General features: G+C 36.0%; 1 protein-coding gene across 3 annotated transcripts; it reads left to right on the top strand.

The window, feature by feature from the left end:
* Positions 1-326: 326 nt before the first annotated feature.
* On the top strand, positions 327-17,510 carry LOC113707480 (DNA-directed RNA polymerase IV subunit 1-like). 3 transcript variants are annotated; one of them, XM_027229829.2, is made up of 20 exons: positions 327-474; positions 3,464-3,590; positions 4,737-4,843; positions 5,297-5,417; positions 5,508-5,629; positions 6,583-6,636; positions 6,719-6,937; positions 7,982-8,119; positions 8,203-8,298; positions 8,418-10,355; positions 11,151-11,320; positions 11,438-11,504; positions 11,617-11,735; positions 12,100-12,248; positions 12,489-12,748; positions 12,859-13,032; positions 13,146-13,283; positions 14,498-14,742; positions 15,414-15,525; positions 16,529-17,510. In XM_027229829.2, exons 3-20 carry the CDS (start codon positions 4,745-4,747, stop codon positions 16,736-16,738), a joined length of 4,431 nt encoding a protein of 1,476 aa, XP_027085630.2. In that variant the 5' UTR covers positions 327-474; positions 3,464-3,590; positions 4,737-4,744; the 3' UTR covers positions 16,739-17,510. The 3 variants fall into 3 exon arrangements, with proteins under 3 accessions (XP_027085630.2, XP_071919651.1, XP_027085632.2); XM_072063550.1 differs by having other exon boundaries at positions 335-474; positions 3,464-3,535; XM_027229831.2 differs by having other exon boundaries at positions 335-474; positions 3,464-3,539.
* Positions 17,511-18,560: the final 1,050 nt, after the last annotated feature.

The following is an 18,560-nucleotide window of genomic DNA, read 5'->3' as shown; positions in this document are numbered from 1 at the left end:
ACATAATCAATCTTGACGGTTTAAAATTATGTAACATTATTATTATATTAACTAACTCATCTGACATAAGTTGGCCACCACCAGGTAAAAATTCAAATATTTTTAAAATATTTGTCCAAAACACATAATAGGTAGGTGATATTGGTCAATCCTGACCGTCCGGTTCAAAGGGCTGTTTGTGTAAACTAGTCATATCCGAGTATTTCCTTCCTCCTTGAAGCGCTTGCAATTTCATGACTAATTACAATTTCGTCAACAAAAGTCAAAAAGTATTGCTTACAAACTGTATGCCTATAATAAGACTCTGCTCTTAGTATCATAACAACCCATAACTCTTCGGGGGCGCCGGTAGAGTTACAGGCGCTGCTCTACTCTGCTGCTTCAAACAAACCTCTTGAAGCCCGGGGACTCCCCGTTCCTCTTTTGAGAAGAAGAATCCGTCTTCCTCACCAAGGATTCAACTGACTAGTAAAGGTAACTGAATTATTGGGTTCTTTTGCTTGTTTCCTTTTCGGTGCTTTTTTGTTGGTTCTTTGGAGTGGTGTCTTGAATTTGTTTTTCTGGGGTGTTGATTATCAATGTGGGTTTTGTACATTTGTGATCATGAGATGGTTTGTGGGTTTTTATGGAGTTCTGTTGATGTGGGATTTTGTTTTCTTGATGATCACGCGTTTCTGCAAGTAGAAAATGGATAAAGAGTTTGTGCTAATGTACAAGTCTCTTCCTATGTTTTGTGGACGCATTTTTCTTTTGGTATCTGATCATGGTTATTGATCTTTGCATGAATTGGCTTTTGCATGTGTAGATAAAATTGGGGTTGGCTGGTTAAGAGTTTTTGAGGAATTGAGCAATGTGGGGATTGAGTTATTGCTTGAATTCGATGAATTGTGATTATTGTGTTGTTTTCAGCTGATGGAAAGTACGGGAATTTCTTGGTGTTATTTTTGTATCCTATCCAATATGGTAGCTTTATTGGCTTGATCATTTAATTTTTTTCATGAATGATGACCTTTGCTGGAGCTAGGGGGTTCCTCTTTTGTCCAGTACAGTAGCTGTTGTCCAATGTGATAAGTGATTGTGTGTTTCATGATAATACCTGCTGGAATTTGATGAATCTGGGTTAATGCATATTTGTAGGGTGATAAAAAGAAGGAATTTTCTTTAGTTCCTTTTCTGTCTATCATCAAGGCTTTAATTAACGCGACCAATCATTGTGTGTTTTATGATGAATTTAATAAAAGTGATGAACAAGTCATGTTTCAGATTCTCTTTGTTCCTTTATTTAATTTTTTTTTGGGGCCGGGGGGGTGTTTGGCAAGTAAGGGTCCTGTATCTAACTTGGATTTTAGGTGAATTGCCATGGGTCATAGCATTCTAGTAGTTTTTTTGGGGCAAATACTTTGACAAAATTGCTTTATCTAAGGAGCTGCTTTGTTGTCGCTGCACACACCATTAATTGATTTTTTTGGTCATATTGTTCTTTGTCTGCATGTGTTCTATTGCATTATGATGTTGCTGCATTTCATAGTATCACTCCAAATTACAGCAGTCGATCTTCGGATTCATTATCATATTTGCATTGCTGGCGCGTGGAACTCAATCTTGCTATACAGATGGTTCAGAAAGTCTTGTTAGATTGCTTTTTATGAGTAGTTGATGGAAAGTATGGAAATATGTTATTTGTTAATTCTGTATCCTGTATAGATGCTTTATCAGTTTGTTCGATGATTTTGTTTTATGAATGATGACTTTGCTGGAATTTCATGAATGGTTGTTAATTGTGTGTAATGGAGGAACTGGAATTTCATGAATTGTTAACTGCGTGTAATGGAGGAATTCCTTCCCCCCCCCCCCCCCCCCCCCCCAAAATGTAGCTGATGTCCTGTGATGAATTATTGTGTCTCATGATAATGTTTGCTGGATTGTGATGAATTCGGTTTAATGAATATTGTAAGGTAATAAAAGAAAGGAATCTTTTTTTTTTCCTTTTCTCTCGATTATCGAGGCTTTAATCAATCATTGTTTCTTTCATGATGAATATAATGAAAGTTACGAACTAGTTGTATTTCGGATATTTTATTCTTTATTTATTTTTATTCTTTTGGGGGGAGCGTATTTGGCAAGTGATTTTCTTTTAATTTATCTATCTTAGATGTTATATGAATTGCCACGTGTCATAGCATTTAGTAATTTTTTGAGGGAAAATATCGGATAATTGTTGTGTCCAAGGGAACTGCTTTTTTGTGAATGGGCACAACATTATCATATCGTCTTTTGTCTGCACATATTTTATTGTGTGTTGTTGTTGCTGCATTTCACGGTGTCATTCCAAATTAAAGCAGGCGATGTTTTGATACATCGAATGTATTGTGTTTGCACTGCTGGTGAACAGAACACAACCTGCTATACTTATGGTTCTGAAAGTCTCAGAGAACTACTAGTAAATATTGAAAATGTAAACAATTTGGTTTTCAATTTAAACACTGCCTAAGCCTATTATTTGTTTCTTTTACTGCCTCTCTTGTGAGATTACTTTTTACCAGTAATTGATGTTCATTGCATTCTTAGGCTTGATAGTATAGAAGGCCAGAAAAGTTGTTTTGGCATCAGTGGAAATGCATTCTGTATCTGCTGAGGGAGGATTGCTTTCCCTTGAGTTTTACAAGTTCAGAATTGCACTTTCTAGTATGAAGAAAGGTCATTTTAATAATAATAATAATAATTTCCGGAGTTGAGTGGACTTCATGGTTGAGATTTTATAAGGTCTGACCATTAAAGTTCCAAAGGTTGTTAAAAGTTTGGGTAACTCTGGATATAATGAACCTAGAATTCTGGCATGAAAGTTGGCAAATTTTCTGAATTTAAATCTTTTCCAAATCCATCAGTGGGACATCTTAAGAAAATACCTCTACCAGGTGTATTTTAGAATATTCCTACCCTGATTTGGAAGCTTTGGGATTAGTTGTTATATGATTGTTAGATAAATTGGGTGTGTTAACAATATAGATCATGGAAAAAGTCTGTGTAATGAATAAATTTGAAAACTATGGAGATGATGATATCAACCTTTTTTGGGTTTTCAACAGCTGGGTATCTCTACCTTATGGATGATATATTTTATGTTTCATAGAAGGTCGACGAAACAAATTCGTTTAGTGTTAGGAGGTATAGAATCCATGGTTAGAGAATTCACAGATGGAAGAAGTTTAACAGAGGCAGCAATAGGAGGCTGTTTCACCTTCTTTTTCCTGACATCGACCTTCCAATAAAAGCCACTGTAGATTTGGTTTTCATTAATATATGCACTTTGAAAGCGAGATTTGGATATTGTTTCTTTTTAGAAAAATGAAGTTTGTTAAACAGCAGGAAAGTGATGAGTTGACTATTAATTACTTATTTTTTGTTCCAATTGTTTCATAACTTCTAGTATTGATCCACTGGCATATGTGTTTTTCTGCTGCAGACAGTGGTTATGTTTGGGTAAAGACTGGAGTATGTATAGAGAGTATCTCCACTGAGTTTTCCTGCTGAGCCAGTGGGTATCTGCACAAAAGTCTTCTCTTGAAATTCTAATATCTGGTTCCAATCTGGTAACCTCAGAGTTTCTATTTTGATTTGTATGTGTCTAAATAAATGTATGAGGTTCTCTTCATTACATACACGCAGTCCACATGGTATAGTAGAGTAGTTGAAGAAAATATGCTCACATGATCAGGCCTGTTTGAAATGCTCAATTCAAATTGGAAAGTAAAGTTAATGTTTTCTTCTGAATTAATATTCTTCTAATAGTTTAAACCTGTAAATGATTTGACAACTAAAGAGGGTATTAGAGAAGGTAGAGATCCCGAAACAGTTTTTTCTATCATAAGGGATACACTTGCTGTATCTATGATTGACATGTGAGATTATGAGTGGGAGTGTAGTGGAAATATATCAAGACTTTAAATCTCGAGCCTTCTTCCATATGTCATTGATTTCCTCCTGATGATTCTCTTGGTATATGAACAGGTAAGCCAAGTCACCAAGCGTTCAAAAGTAAAATGCATCAGAAGAACATGAAGAAGTTCCATAATTTACTTATCAAGCCTGTTGTGTAGGAAATTGTTGGCTAATAACTATACCATGTAGCATGCAATTATGGTCTCAATGCCTTTAACATGCATATAGCTTACTTTTACCATTCTAGAACTTTAGCAGGAGTTGGCGACAATCTGCTAAGACTTGTTATGGCTTTGTATCATCAATCTTTTTCTTTTCCAGGCTATAAATTTTTCCATGCTATAACTTCTAACCTAACAGAAAAAAGAACCTGCCTTCCATCGCTGGATGTGCAAGTTCTGGTCCATTAAAATCTGATTTCCATTAGAATTTGCTCATTGAAAACTAGCTTTGCTGGCCACCCAGGTCCATATCTAACCGCAACTGATTTTTCTTTTACATGCATGTCCTGGGCCTATTAGAAAAAGTTTACAAATTAAAATGTGATTTAGATTAAGGTGCAACCATTCAATATAATACCTTTTTATTTCTTTGGTATTTTAATGGTTAGTACCTTTCATTGTAGCCTAACCCATTAGGAAAAGATTAAATTTAAATATTTAAAGTACTAACTAAAAATTCTTGAAATTCAATGCATCATGATTTGCCTTTGCCTTTCTTCTTTCTGGAAATTTCATTTTCAGCTTGCTTGATATATGAATCTGCTAGACTCTTACGGCCAAACTTGTCAATTTCAGAACTAAATATGGATCGGGCGACAATTGATATTGAGCATTCAGAGAAGCTAGAGCAGAAAGGTCGCCTAATGAGCATTTCTTTCAACATTTTATCTGAGGCTGATGCAGTAAGTATAAACATCAAATGATGGCTTTCTCTTGAACTAAACTTTTCTTTAATAGAGAACTCTGACACTGGCCTGAAATGTCAGCATGCTTATGACATTGCTAAAACTTATGTGCAATGTCAGTATGTAAGGAACTTGGAACCATGTGCGTGGTCCCTATGTTTTCTGATTTACCCAGGTCTCTTTAAAAGATGAGTTTTTACTTTTGCAATTGTGACAAGTTTGTTTCTCTCTTAACTATGTAAACATGAAAATAGAACAGTTAGATTTGTGGATCCAACACGTCTCGTGGTGAGATATCTACTGATTAATTACACAGAGAGAGAGAATGCAGGGGTCAGGGAGGGAAGTTTGTTGATATTTTTGGTTAAACTGTAGTTGCCCTTTAGTAGAACTCTTTGGATATGATGTTGCTATGGCTTCTGTTTAAAAGTTTTCCTTGCCACTTCATAGGTAAGGAAATCAGTGAAGCTAATTGGAGCTGCCAGTGAAGTGACAGATCCTGCTTTGGGTTTTCCTAATCTAATTAACCATTGCAATACTTGTGGTGCCAAAGACAGAAGAGAATGTGAAGGTACAATTGGAACTTATATTCTATATGCTAATTTGTGATATGCTGCTGTGATAGTATTACATGAGGGACTACAAATTGTCTGTTTTGCAGGTCATTTTGGTTTAATCAACTTCCCTTTTACAATTCTCAACCCATATTTCTTACCAGAGGTTGCACAGATTTTAAATAAGATCTGTCCGGCATGCAAATCTGTTCATGTTAATAAGGTTAAGGTCAGGTACTATGCTCCTTTTAGTAATCATTAAGGTTGTTTGAGATGATTAATGATTCTAGGGTTATATAATATATACTTTCTGTTGGTAAGCTTGACTAAATAATCATTTCATGATAAATGTTTCTGAATTGATCAACTGAATTCGGAGATGAAGGATGTTTGTTGGCAGAAGTACCTGACTTGCTATTTTTTTGCTTTAAAAGTTGAGGAAGAATTAAATCTAGTTAGCTGTACGGAAAGGAGACAAATTTGGTGTACTCTTTCGGATTTAACTGGCTAGATCTGAAGTATTCAAGGCTTGATACTGGCTTCTTCATTCTGTATAAACATATACAGAGCCAGCAGTCTATTTGACTATTTACATATCAAAAAATGCATTGGATGATTTTCTGGACTTACTCTTGGTGCACGGAGACGAATTCTATGGGCTTTGTGTAGAGTCGATTAATTCATCTAATGACTGTCATATACATCTAAAGTTTATTATTTTGGCAGTAAACAGAGTATTTCTTTGTGGTTCTTCTATTCATTTGTTGTGGAGCTGATTAGATACAATACTTCATCGCATTTTAATTTTAAAGGCCTTTTCATCCTGGGCATCAATTTTAGAAGTTGTTTTTAGGTCTTTTGGATCCATGATCATGAAGTGAGACTGGAAGAACTACCTTACTTTTCCTGAAGAATATCAGAAGAATCTAATTGATGCTGATAATTTTTCATTTCTTTAAAATGCAGTTCCTGCTTGAAAATTTTCTTCCTGATATTATGACTTTACTTGAGTGTCTTTTCATTTTTTTTTTCTTTTTTGGCAATTCTCTTGAGAAAATTAGTGATATAGGCTTGACCATTATATGATCCAATAAGTACTGTTTATCTATGCATTCTATTTCTTAAATAGTTATTTTCAGTCACTTGCTAGTCCATAATCCTTGTTTGTTTTGCCTGTATCAGAGCTCTGGATCAACATCTGTGCGTGACCACTCTGATACTTGTAAATATTGTGATGTAAGGTTCATTCTGTATCAATATGTCTTCCTAACAGGCTACTGGTATTTCTTAACTGATGTATCTCTGGTTAAATGAGCAGGGAAGGTCAAGAGATTCTTATCCACCAATGAAATTCAAAGTGACTTCAAAAGATGTCTTCGCCAAAACTGCAATAAGTGCAGAAGTGAGCGAAAGGTCATCAAGCAATAGGAGTTCAAAAGGGTCAATGGCTTCTGATTATTGGGATATTATTCCTTCTGATGCTCAGCAAGATCTAAGTAATTTGGGATCAAATAAACGCCTTCTGTCACATGCCCAGGTAACAAGCGTATAATGCTGATGTGTATTAAATATGAGTAATTTGTGCACTGTTTTTCTCCTCAACATTGCAATTAAATTAATTTTTGTCTGCATAGAGAAACTATAAGTTCATAATTCACTACCCAGGTGGAACACTCTGATAAACAACGAATCTGGGAGTAACATCATTTATCTATTTGATAGTTCTCTAATCAAGAGTGTTTTGTTATAGCACCATTTGGATCTTATTGCTATTCTGACAATGATGATTCAATGCAATTGCACTGTAATCTTATGGAATACACCAACAATGAGATCCTTAAAATTGGAATTTTCCCCTGAAAAAATCATAATAACCAAGCATTTTTGCCTAAAGGATGGGAACCTAAAAACTAGTATAATTGCTAGCAATAACCTCTCGTATCAGAATCATGTCAAAGCTAAGATTGCGAGGGGTGGTGAGTATGATGCTAATGTATGGTTATCATGTAGGAAAGGAACATGTGAAGGTATTAAAACCTGCTTCGCTGATAAAGCACTGTACTTGATTTGTTCATAAATAACAGAAGTTCCAAGTTTCAGCAATGCTAATTGACGAAAAATGGCATTCAAAGCAATAAAAAGATCAAAAATAAGATCTTGGATTTTAATAGTGTTTTCCATGAAGAGGGTTTTTGTCTGCAGTTTGAGTAAGAACCAGATAAAATAAGTTATCAATGCTGGTTGACAATGGAAATGTGGTTATGAAGTTTGTGTAACTGCTGTATACCCATGCTACCCAGTATCCTGCCCTCATATTGGTGAAGTGACATAGTATGTCTTCCTTGCTTTATTTGTCATGGGGTCAAATGGCTTGGATTGTCTGCATTGCTTTTGTAATGTAAATTAGCTAGCTATAATTATGTGCTATATGGACTTTTTTGTGATTTAGACTATGTTTTTTTTGCTATCTGTTGTTTGATGTTATATCCTCTCCAAAGCCTTTCTTCTGTTTTTGCTATCAATTTTGTATGACCTATCCTTGTTGCTCATCTCTCTCTCTAATAATTCTTTTGTTTTTTAGGTTTATAACATCTTAAAAGATGTTGACCCGAGGTTCCTTGAATCATTTCTGAAAAGGAAAAGCTCTGTCTTCCTTAACTGTTTTCTTTTGACTCCCAACTGTCATCGTGTGACAGAATTGGGACAACATATAACTTTTGTAAGTGAAATATACAGTATTTTGCTTGATATAATTAGTGAAATATTATATTTCCTATTCTATAATCTGGAAATGATATGCAGGACACAAAAACAAAGTTGTACAAAAAACTGATTGATTTTAGAGGAACTGCCAACGAACTGAGTGCTCGTGTTCTGGACCTCATTAAAGTTTCAAAGGTACAAGAACCTGATTCATGTTCTCTTCCCTTTTCCAGTCAAACTTTAAAAGACTAAGAAAACATACAAAGATGGCCTTTGACAAAGATTATTGTGTATATTTTACATTTTTGCTATAGGTTCGATCTCAAAAGTCATCAGCTATAAATTCTGCTTTCAGTGTGCTTGGTTTTAAAGATTCTGCTGTTGCTACATCTGGTTTAAAGTATATCAAAGAACTACTTTTGGGAAAGCGAACTGATCATGCTTTTCGCATGGTTGTAGTTGGCGATCCAAATATAAATCTTGGTGAAATTGGCATGCCTCGTCATATTGCAGAAAAGCTGCTTGTCTCTGAGCATGTGAACAAGTGGAACTTTGGGAAGCTAAAGGATTATGTTGCCCTAATACTTGTTGGTGGTGGAGAGATTTGTGTTCGTAGAGGAGGTAGACTTGAGAAACTTAGTATCATTGACAAGCTGTGTTGTGGAGATGTTTTGTATAGGCCTATGCTTGATGGAGATATTGTTTTGATAAACAGGCCTCCGTCTATCCATCAGCACTCCATGCTTTCCCTATCTGTCAGAATTCTTCCAATAAATTCAGTTCTCTCTATCAATCCTCTTATTTGTTCTCCTCTCCGTGGAGATTTTGATGGTGACTGCCTTCATGGTTATGTATCTCAATCAGTTGATTCTAGAGTTGAACTCAATGAACTTGTTGCTCTAAACAAACAGCTACTTAATGGGCAGAGTGGTCGAAACCTTTTGTCACTAAGTCATGATAGTTTAACTGCAGCTCATTTAATTTTGGAGGATGGGGTGACTTTGGACAAGTTTCAAATGCAGCAATTGCAGATGTTTTGCTCTTGCCCAATGCCAATTCCTGCTATCACCAAAGCCCCTGGAAACAAGTGTTTTTGGACAGGGAAACAATTATTTTCCCTACTTATTCCTCCATGTTTTGATTATGTTTCACAGTCAAATGGTGTGCAGATAAGCAAAGGGGAAATTGTTACTTCTTCTAGTGGGTCTTCTTGGCTGCGGGATAACGATGGGAACCTCTTCCATAGTCTTGTTAGATGCTGTAAAAATGAAGTTCTTGGCTTTCTGTGTGCTGCACAGGAAGTTCTTTGTGAGTGGTTGGCAATGAGAGGGCTAAGTGTATCACTCTCTGATCTTTACCTTACTTCTGATGCATATTCCAGACAAAATATGATTGAAGAAGTCTCTTGTGGGCTGCAAGAAGCAGAGCTGCTATCTTCAATCAGACTTCTGATGATGGGTTCCAATCAAGATTTCCTTGTTGAAAGCACTGAAGCAAACAAACGTAGTGTAGATTTTGGAGAACAGCATTTGTCTTCTATTCAGCAGCAGAACTCCTCAGTACTCAGTGAAGCTTCTGTTTCTGCTTTTAAGCAAGTGTTTTTGGATGTTCAGCATTTGGTGTACCACTATGTGAGCAAGGATAACTCATTTTTATCTATGTTAATGGCTGGAAGCAAGGGCAACTTGCTAAAATTAGTTCAGCACAGTATGTGTCTTGGTTTGCAGCATTCAGTGGTTCCATTATCCTTTAGTATTCCCCATCAGCTTTCTTGTGCTACCTGGAATTATCATAAGATCTCTGTTCATGAATCTCATGGTACCTTAGATCATTCCGGTTCTTACATCCCGTTTGCTGTCATTGAAAATTCATTTCTAACAGGCTTAAATCCTATGGAATGTTTTGTGCATTCATTGACAACTCGAGATAGTTCTTTCAGTGGTCATGCAGATGTGTCTGGGACTTTGACCCGGAAACTTATGTTTTTCATGCGTGATCTAAGCATTGGATATGATGGAACAGTAAGAAATTCTTATGGAAATCAACTTATTCAGTTTTCATACAATAGCAGAGATACTCTGACTCCCTGTAACTGCAATGATGAGTCTCCCAGTGAGACAATTCCAGCTTATGATGTTGTGGGTGGTCATCCTGTTGGTGCACTGGCTGCTTGTGCGATTTCTGAAGCCGCATACAGTGCATTAGACTTGCCTATTAGTGCACTTGAATCATCACCACTCCTGAACCTGAAGGTTCCCATCTCTCTTGTGCATTTTTTGTTTGTATTTATCTATGCATGCCTCTTATTCAGTTATCTTATTGGCTTTATTTGTTTTATGTTTATTAGCTTTATCTTCCCAACATTTTTTCTGAATTTCTTTCATGAGCTAGTTTGTAGTAATTTTTATTTGCTTGCTCAACAAAATGTTGTGTAGTAATGAGTTGATTTTAAATTATTTGGTCTGTGGGTGCTGCAAATCTTAATCAATTTGTTCTTATTAAAAATGAGTTCTTACTTTAAGATTATATGGCAGTTTTCAACCTTCTTTCTTGCAGTCTGTTTAATTTTTCTGTTGTGTTATATATGTTTTGGATTGAATATAAGATGAGTGATGGCCACTAAAAGATCTATGCAAAATGAGGCCTTGCTATGCAAACTAACTAAAAAAGGATATGGTCTGTTCTCTTTTCTTTTCAGGACTATTTTGTCATTCTTTGTGGGGAAACCTAGTAAATGCTCTTTGAAATCTATGCTTAGGTTGCATGCTGCATTCTAATTTTTTTCGTCACATACAAGAGAGGAATACTCTTTGTACTATGCTGAGTAATAAGTGGTCTAGCAAGAAGTCTTAGCTTTTTGAATTGTAATTGACTTCCTATAATATATGGGCATGTATCACTTCTTTCTCCTGGCTAGGCGCTCTAAACTGATGGTTCTGCCAAAACCTCAATAGCTTGCCCTATACTAATAATTGACAACTACATGTAATTTTGCTGTTAAATTGGGGTGACTTACATTATTGTGGTATTCCAATTTAAATGTGCAGAAAATTCTAGATTGTGGAGTGAAAAAGAGCAGTGGTGATAAGACTGCATCAATCTTTTTGTGTAAGAAACTTGGAAGGCAGACCTATGGTCTTGAATATGGAGCATTAGAAGTGAAGGATCATTTGGAGAGGCTAATGCTCGAAGACGTAGTTTCTTCTTCAATGATCAGGTAATTTTTCTGATATTGCATACAAAGCATGCTTCTTCATAACTTTTTGGTTTGATGACATTTTAATATGCCTAATCTCACGTTAGTCTAATTTATGTATGGTATAATGTGTACTAGCTACTCCAAGGAGAAATGTAGTCGCAGTCAAATAAGTCCTTGGATTTGTCATTTTCATATATCCAAGGTAATGCAATTGAAGATGAATTCTTTTTCCCCTGTATGTTGAGACTGTATACCTGTGATAATTTCTTTCTCTGAATATCTTTCCTGATAATTTGTAAGGCCACTTCTTTCAGGAAATTATCAAGAGGAAAAGGCTCAGGGTGCAGTCAATAATTGATGCTCTTAACATGGCATGGAGATCTGCTAAAGTAAAATTGAAAATAAATCTTCCAGACCTGCAGATAACGGGAAAGTAAGATGTTTTGATTATAGAAAATTATCATACTGGCTGCTATTACATTTATTAGGAGTGTATGAACGAGGTGGATTTTGCATGGATTCTCTATCTTGCTTGACTATTAGATAAAAGAATATCAAAGTGAATTTGCTAATCCCTTAAACATTAGTGGAATGCAAAAGGTTGAGATCTTATATTCAAAATGGAGGTGTCCTCCAGAACATGGCATAATTTTTACTGCTTTATCTGGAAGACATTTAAAAATGGACATCAAAGCTACATGGTTTATCTAGAATGTTATTCTCATTCCATTCATTTTCTAGTGTTCTCGGGTAAAGTCTTATTTCATGTTTAACTTGGCTTGCTTATTTTACATTAGGGCGTGTTCTCTAGCTTTAAAGCAAAATGAAAAGGATACCAAGATATGCCTCACAGTTTCAATTCTTGAGAAGTCCAAGAAATCATCTTTACGTCTGGATATCCTTCGAAATATGGTAATGCCGTTCCTCCTTGGAACTGTTATAAAAGGTTAGTTTACTTCAACTATTGTACTACCAACTCACTGTCATATCTATCAGCATCACATGGAATCACTTAATAACGAAGCCTTTGCTATTCATGTTAATTCTACTTTGCTTGTGCAAAATTATGGCAGAGCTTCCAAAGAACGTATGAATATATGTATAAGCATTGTAGAGTTGATGAATATACTTATGTGGAAAATACAAATGTGTAACTGCGAAATTATCATCTTTGTTTGTTAAATAGGGTTCCCAGAATTTAAGAAAGTTGATATCATGTGGAAAGATTGTCGGAATTCATCAAAATCTTCTAAAGGCTCTTTGGGTGGAGTTTATTTGCGGGTTTTCATGTCAGAGAAGTGTGACAGAACGAAATTCTGGAGTGTCCTTGTGGACAATTGCCTCCGCATAAGAGATCTCATTGATTGGGAACGCAGTCATCCAGATGATATTCATGATATGGCTCCAGCTTATGGCATTGATGCTGCAGTAAACCACTTTCTAAGTGTGAGTTATGCCTTTTAAGGTCCTATTAACTCTATATTAGCCCTTTTTATTTTTCTTTTTTCCCAACCAGAGGAAGAATAAACACATTATCAATTTTCACTTTAATGCAGAGTCTCAATTCTGCAATCAGTGATACTGGGAAAACAATTCTCCCAGAACATTTAGTTCTTACTGCAGATTGCCTTTCTGCTACTGGAGAATTTGTTGCTTTAAATGCCAAAGGGCTGGCACAGCAAAGAAAGGAGACTGCTGTTTCTTCACCCTTTCTGCAAGCATGCTTTTCTGTTAGTTACCTTCAATTCACGTTTCTTTTGCTGGTTTTTCTACTTGTCCTCCATCTGGACACAATTCCTTAACCTGCTACTGTGATGTTTCCTGTACATTGAAATTGTTGCAGAGCCCAGGTGATTGCTTTGTTAGAGCTGCCAAGACGGGAATTGTGGATAATCTTCAAGGAACTGTAGATGCCTTGTCATGGGGAATGGTTCCTTCAATAGGGACTGGTGCTCGATTTGATATCATTTATTCTGGGAAGGTAGACAATATTGATAACTTATGGTAACATCGGTATTGTTAAAATCATACATATGGGCTGCCATATTGAAATAAGTACAGATTGATTCTTTGGTCAGACAGCTGTAATTGATACTTATCAATGATCAAAGACAAATCTCGTAAACAAATAAGCACATTGCAGTAAATCACATAGTTACATCTTCAGATGCCACCTCATATTTGAAATCAGCTAATTCCTTTGAGCCTCCACAATTCCCCCTCCATTTGTTCTACCTTTGCTGTCCCACATATTGGTGGACATCTGTTTGAGCCTCTCTTGAGTGCCATAGCAAACATGTTTCTTGATGACAATAGTGCATCTTCGATGCTCTTCTTCTTTATCACAATTAACTGGTAGACAAAACCACGCTAATGTAATTGGCCTCCTCATACTCTTCTTTGGTTCTGTTTATCTGTACTTCTTCCATAATTATTGAGGAATAAGATGTTTAAACTAAGAGAAGGTTTACAGAAAAAGAATCAATAAATTGTTGTTATTGGCAATTGACTTTTACCCTCCACCTGTTCATCATACACAAATAGCTTCTATGCTCAAAGATGGAGATCTTGTGTGACTTGGAAACTGGGCTTGTCGATCTGAATTAACTTCCCTCCTGGAATTTTAGGATTTTTTTTTTTGGGAAATACACCTTTTACCCATAAATCAGCTTAAATGCTTAAGATCTGAATAAGTTGTAATTGGTAAATTTCAATACCACAAAAAAACAAATGAGTCCAATGACTAGTACCATCCTTTGTGATTTTCGTTTTACCAAACACACCAGAAGATTGTACCAACATCCAAATCTTTCTTGAATCTGGCTCTTGTGATTTTATATTCCTTGCTAATCTCCATTTAGCAATATTCATGTTTCAGTAGCATGAATCCTGAATCATATTGTTTTGTTGTATATGTTTTAATTGAACCTGAGAGAATTGAAGGCATTATTTTGGAAAAACATGTGTTGTCAATTTTTTTGCCATACATGCTATTATGCTCTTAGCAATTTTATCTTTTAATAATCCAATTCCATTTCAATCCTCCAAGTTACCTTGATTTTACAGTTTATCTTCCATAACAGTTGTTACAAATGTAAGTTAAAATGCAGTTCGCTTGTAGGCTTTGAAAACATTGCGGTCTTTCTGGTAAATGTTTGAAATAGTTCTTACATCCATGTGTTTGTCTTCTGTTAGGGTCATGAACCTGCTAAGTCCATAGATGTCTACGATCTGCTGGGTAGCATTGTCAACTTGAATCAGCAAGTGAAGTTTCCGAACAAAGACTATGAAATGTCTGGAAAATCTATTGTGCAACATTTATTTGCATATGATGATTTAGCGACAAAGGGATGCATTCTCCCACGGACACTCTTGCGGAATTTCTTCTCATTGAAAGATATCCAAAAGCTCTCTCACAGCTTGAAACATATGTTAAATAAGTATGCTACCTATTCAGTTTCCTTTTTCTTACCCCATTATATAAACTCATACATTGTAATAGTAATTAATTTGCATGCATGAGTTCATTCTTTTTTGGTAATTACATAATGCTTAGACATTGACTGCATTCAATTTGATATTTGTTGTTCATCTGTATTTTACCTTCTTATTTTCAGAATATATCATGAGTTTTGAAACATCTTTTGCCTAGCAGCATAGATTTGCATTACATGAATCTGTTGGAAAATTTATATGTTAGTTAGGTATACTGCAACTCTTCTGGTCATTGCTTTTTTGACAGGGCCTCTCTATCAAGGATCTAGCTTTATTAACAACCAGATTTACTTTGAATTAGGATTTACAACGTTTTTCCTTAGTCCTGCAAATACTTGTTGCACAAGGAGCATTTGTTTTAGATTATTGAACTGTTTTATTCCCTAAGATGCCCTGCTGGGTGAAAGACTTGTGTTGATCATCAACATTTTCTCTTGCTAGCATAAACTGATAGATGCAAGCTTTATTTTCTTGATCATGCATTGCTGATGAAGAATTTTATCTCATTCAACATTATGGATGGCTTATTCTCTTTGTTTTGATCTCACTGCTCTTTGTTAGTCTCTAATTTGAGTTCTTTTCAGTAATGTTCCTCCTCCTTTTCTCATTTTGTAAGGTATGATGTTGATTGCCAGCTCAGTGAAATAGATAAGACTATTGTAATGGCTGCTTTAAGTTTTCATCCTCGAAGCAGTGAGAAGATTGGAATAGGGGCTCATGAAATTAAGGTAAAGCGAGTATAGAAATATAAAAATGTTGGAGAACATTTCATTCTCTATCTTTTTCATTTTCTTGTTTTCGAAATGAAGCTGCTCAGAGTTTGTGGCAATTAGTTGCTTACAGTTTCTTGAATGAACCTGCTTTGAGATATTGTAGATTATAGCCTATGATTAGAGATTTTTTTTTTTTTTTGGCTGAAATTGATGAAAATATCAAGGTTTATTGCTTTTTCCCTTTTTGGGAGATTGGGCCTCTCATGGAAGATATAAATCAGGTTCAATGAGTTTGCTTCCAACAGTTACTATGGTCAGTCTTTTTACTAGGGAAGGGAAGTGAAGAGCCTTTGTTTCCATAATTTCTGATGCTATGCTTGTATCCACCAATCAAACCATTTGGTGACAGAACAATGGAGACAAAGCTCACTGTAAAAGCAGTTAAATTGTTTTTTAGCTCAAGGGCTCAAAAAAGCTTATTTTCCTTTATTCCTAAATATCAGAACCTAATTCTTTTAGCCGATATCATTGTGATTGTTTTAAAGGATGATCTTTACGTCTTCATGTCTCCTAAATGTGGTAATCACATATTGTAGTCTAAAACTTTGGACACTCGGGATTTTTCTTTTCTCCATTATTTTTTCCCCTGTATGGGTGTCTGTGCGCGCGTGTGGGTCTTTTTTCCTTATTATCTCATTTTTTTTGGGCACCCAGGGGGGGGGGGGGAAGGGTTGGGGTTGGGGAGGCAGAATAGAATAACAGAGCAGAAGAAAAGCTTCCTGCAAAATGAGAAAAGCAAGAGCCAACGTTCAAGAGATTTTTTTGTTATATCAAATTGACTTTTATGATATAATGTGAATATCATTTGCTCTTGGAATGTGGGAAGTGGGATTCAACACACTGGGAGACTCAATTCCTTTTTGGACGTGTAGTTGCCTCTGCCTTTCCGTTATTTGCATTGGCTTGGCTGCACATTCTGAATTTATTCACCTCACATTTATCTCCTTGCTTTTTACAGGTGGGATATCACTCAGAATATGATAATTCTCGCTGCTTTGTGTTGGTAAGGAAAGATGGGACTGTTGCAGACTTTTCTTATCACAAGTGTGTACATAATGCTCTGCAGTTAATTGCTCCTGATTGGGCAAAAAAATACGAGTCAAAATGGTTGAACGGCCCCAAGGCAAATAGTCGAGTGTGGCCAATGGGCCATCGTTGCCGAAAATAAGACCATAGCTTTCTATCCTCTATCCTTCTCCTTACATATAGATGATAACAACGGGACAGTGAAACCTGGAGTAAATTTTGCTTTGTTATTTTGGTTTTTGGAGGGCTCACCGGGGCAGTTAGGGCGTAGTTTAGTATTATAAGACAAAATGCATCATTCGCACAAACTTTAGAAGTACAAGCATTATGTTATCCTAGAGGAACGGAGGGAAAGGTATAAGCAGCTGACTGGTTTGTGAAAGTGTTTCTGACTGACCTAACGATAGGATAGTAAGATATCAGCAGCTGCCCTGCAGTAGAATGATTGGATCCGCATGCAGATGCATCACTGGCAATTTCTTCATATTCTGAATCTGTGTAGTTTTGTGCAATGGATGACGCTAATGCCTAAATGCTGATTACAAGTGCTAGAACTTACATTATTACCCGCTGCTGTTTGCCAAGAGATATAATAGAGGAGGAAGTGGAAGATAGGAGGAGGAGAGGATGAACTAATAGAACTGTTGTATTTCTCTGTTGTTAAATAGTTTTCTTTGTAATGGTTAAACGTGTTGGAGTTTAACATCTTATAAATGTATAGGGTAGCTCAATTCTCATGCTTCTTTTTGCTGCTTCCACTAAGGTTTGTTTGCCTAGTTTTGAAATGGCAAAGAAGATTTAGTGGAAGTAGCAGCGAGACGCTCTGAATTAAGGGGCTGCATATCCATTTTGATGTTGTAATATCACATGGTACTTTGTATGCTGCCTGCTTATATCGACTTTGTTTCAAGAAATTACCCTGGCCGTGCTGCTGGCAACTTAGGAGTTGGTCGTTGGCATAAATGCAGACATCAGTTTGAATGCCAATTACCTTGCAATTATCTCACCAAAGAAGTGCCAATTACTTTTCCACATTTCCCTTGAGATGAATTTAGTTGTTGAGCATCATTGCGGTCAGCAGGAACATTACAAATTTCTCTAATTTGGAGGACTAATGGTATAATTTATTAGGCAAGTATGTCATTTGAAGACTTAATTTGGTTCCTGCAGGTAACACATGAATGACTAAAAAGAGGAGAGGTAGAGTGAAAAGGAGGACTGGACCAAAAATCAGTGGTCAGGAAACCGACTTATCTGGACATGGAACTCGTTTTAACTGCTTGCCAGTGGTGCCTGATTGCCTGCTGACTAGAGGACGAAGAGGATCACATCATCAGTGATCCGATCCCACCGGGAAATCAATTATTGGGGAAAATCGTTCAAAACGTCTCTCACATTTTACAGGATGACTTTTTTCGTCCCTCATTTTTAAAAGTGTAATTTTACGTCCTTTACACAAATTCACTGCATCTACTCATTCCCTACGTTACAAGTTGCATTATTTCATGAAATCAAATCTATTGTTGTCGAATCCCTTCTCAAAAGAAAAATAAAAAAGTCTATTGTTGCTGCCAATTTGTGTTTGATTACAGAGCAACTTGGGTACGAATTTGGTTGGAAATTAGCGAAAGTCAGCAACTTAATCGTGAGAGAGGCAAAAATGAAAAAGATAACCATCGACGGATTTAAATGTCAAGTATTTGTTTGTTAATAACATTAATTTATTTTACGACTATTTGTCAATTATTTGTCATGTATGAAAAGTCTAAATTTTATGACTATTAAGTCATCTAAGAGCAAGTAACCCGTTGCATTGTATTGTAGGCCAAAGAGAAGAGTTGGTTGGCCGCAAGTTTTGAACAGGGCAAAGAAAATTTTATTGATTGTCTTGTTTTGACCAATCATTAATCGGTCGAAACATGAATTTAAAGGGCTGTATCAAATTAACCTCTGTAATTAACTCC

The sequence above is a fragment of the Coffea arabica genome, chromosome 8c (assembly GCF_036785885.1).
Source record: "Coffea arabica cultivar ET-39 chromosome 8c, Coffea Arabica ET-39 HiFi, whole genome shotgun sequence".
NCBI classification, from domain to species: domain Eukaryota; kingdom Viridiplantae; phylum Streptophyta; class Magnoliopsida; order Gentianales; family Rubiaceae; genus Coffea; species Coffea arabica.
Note: the sequence above shows the minus strand (reverse complement) of the source record. Positions and strands in the feature narration are given on the sequence as shown.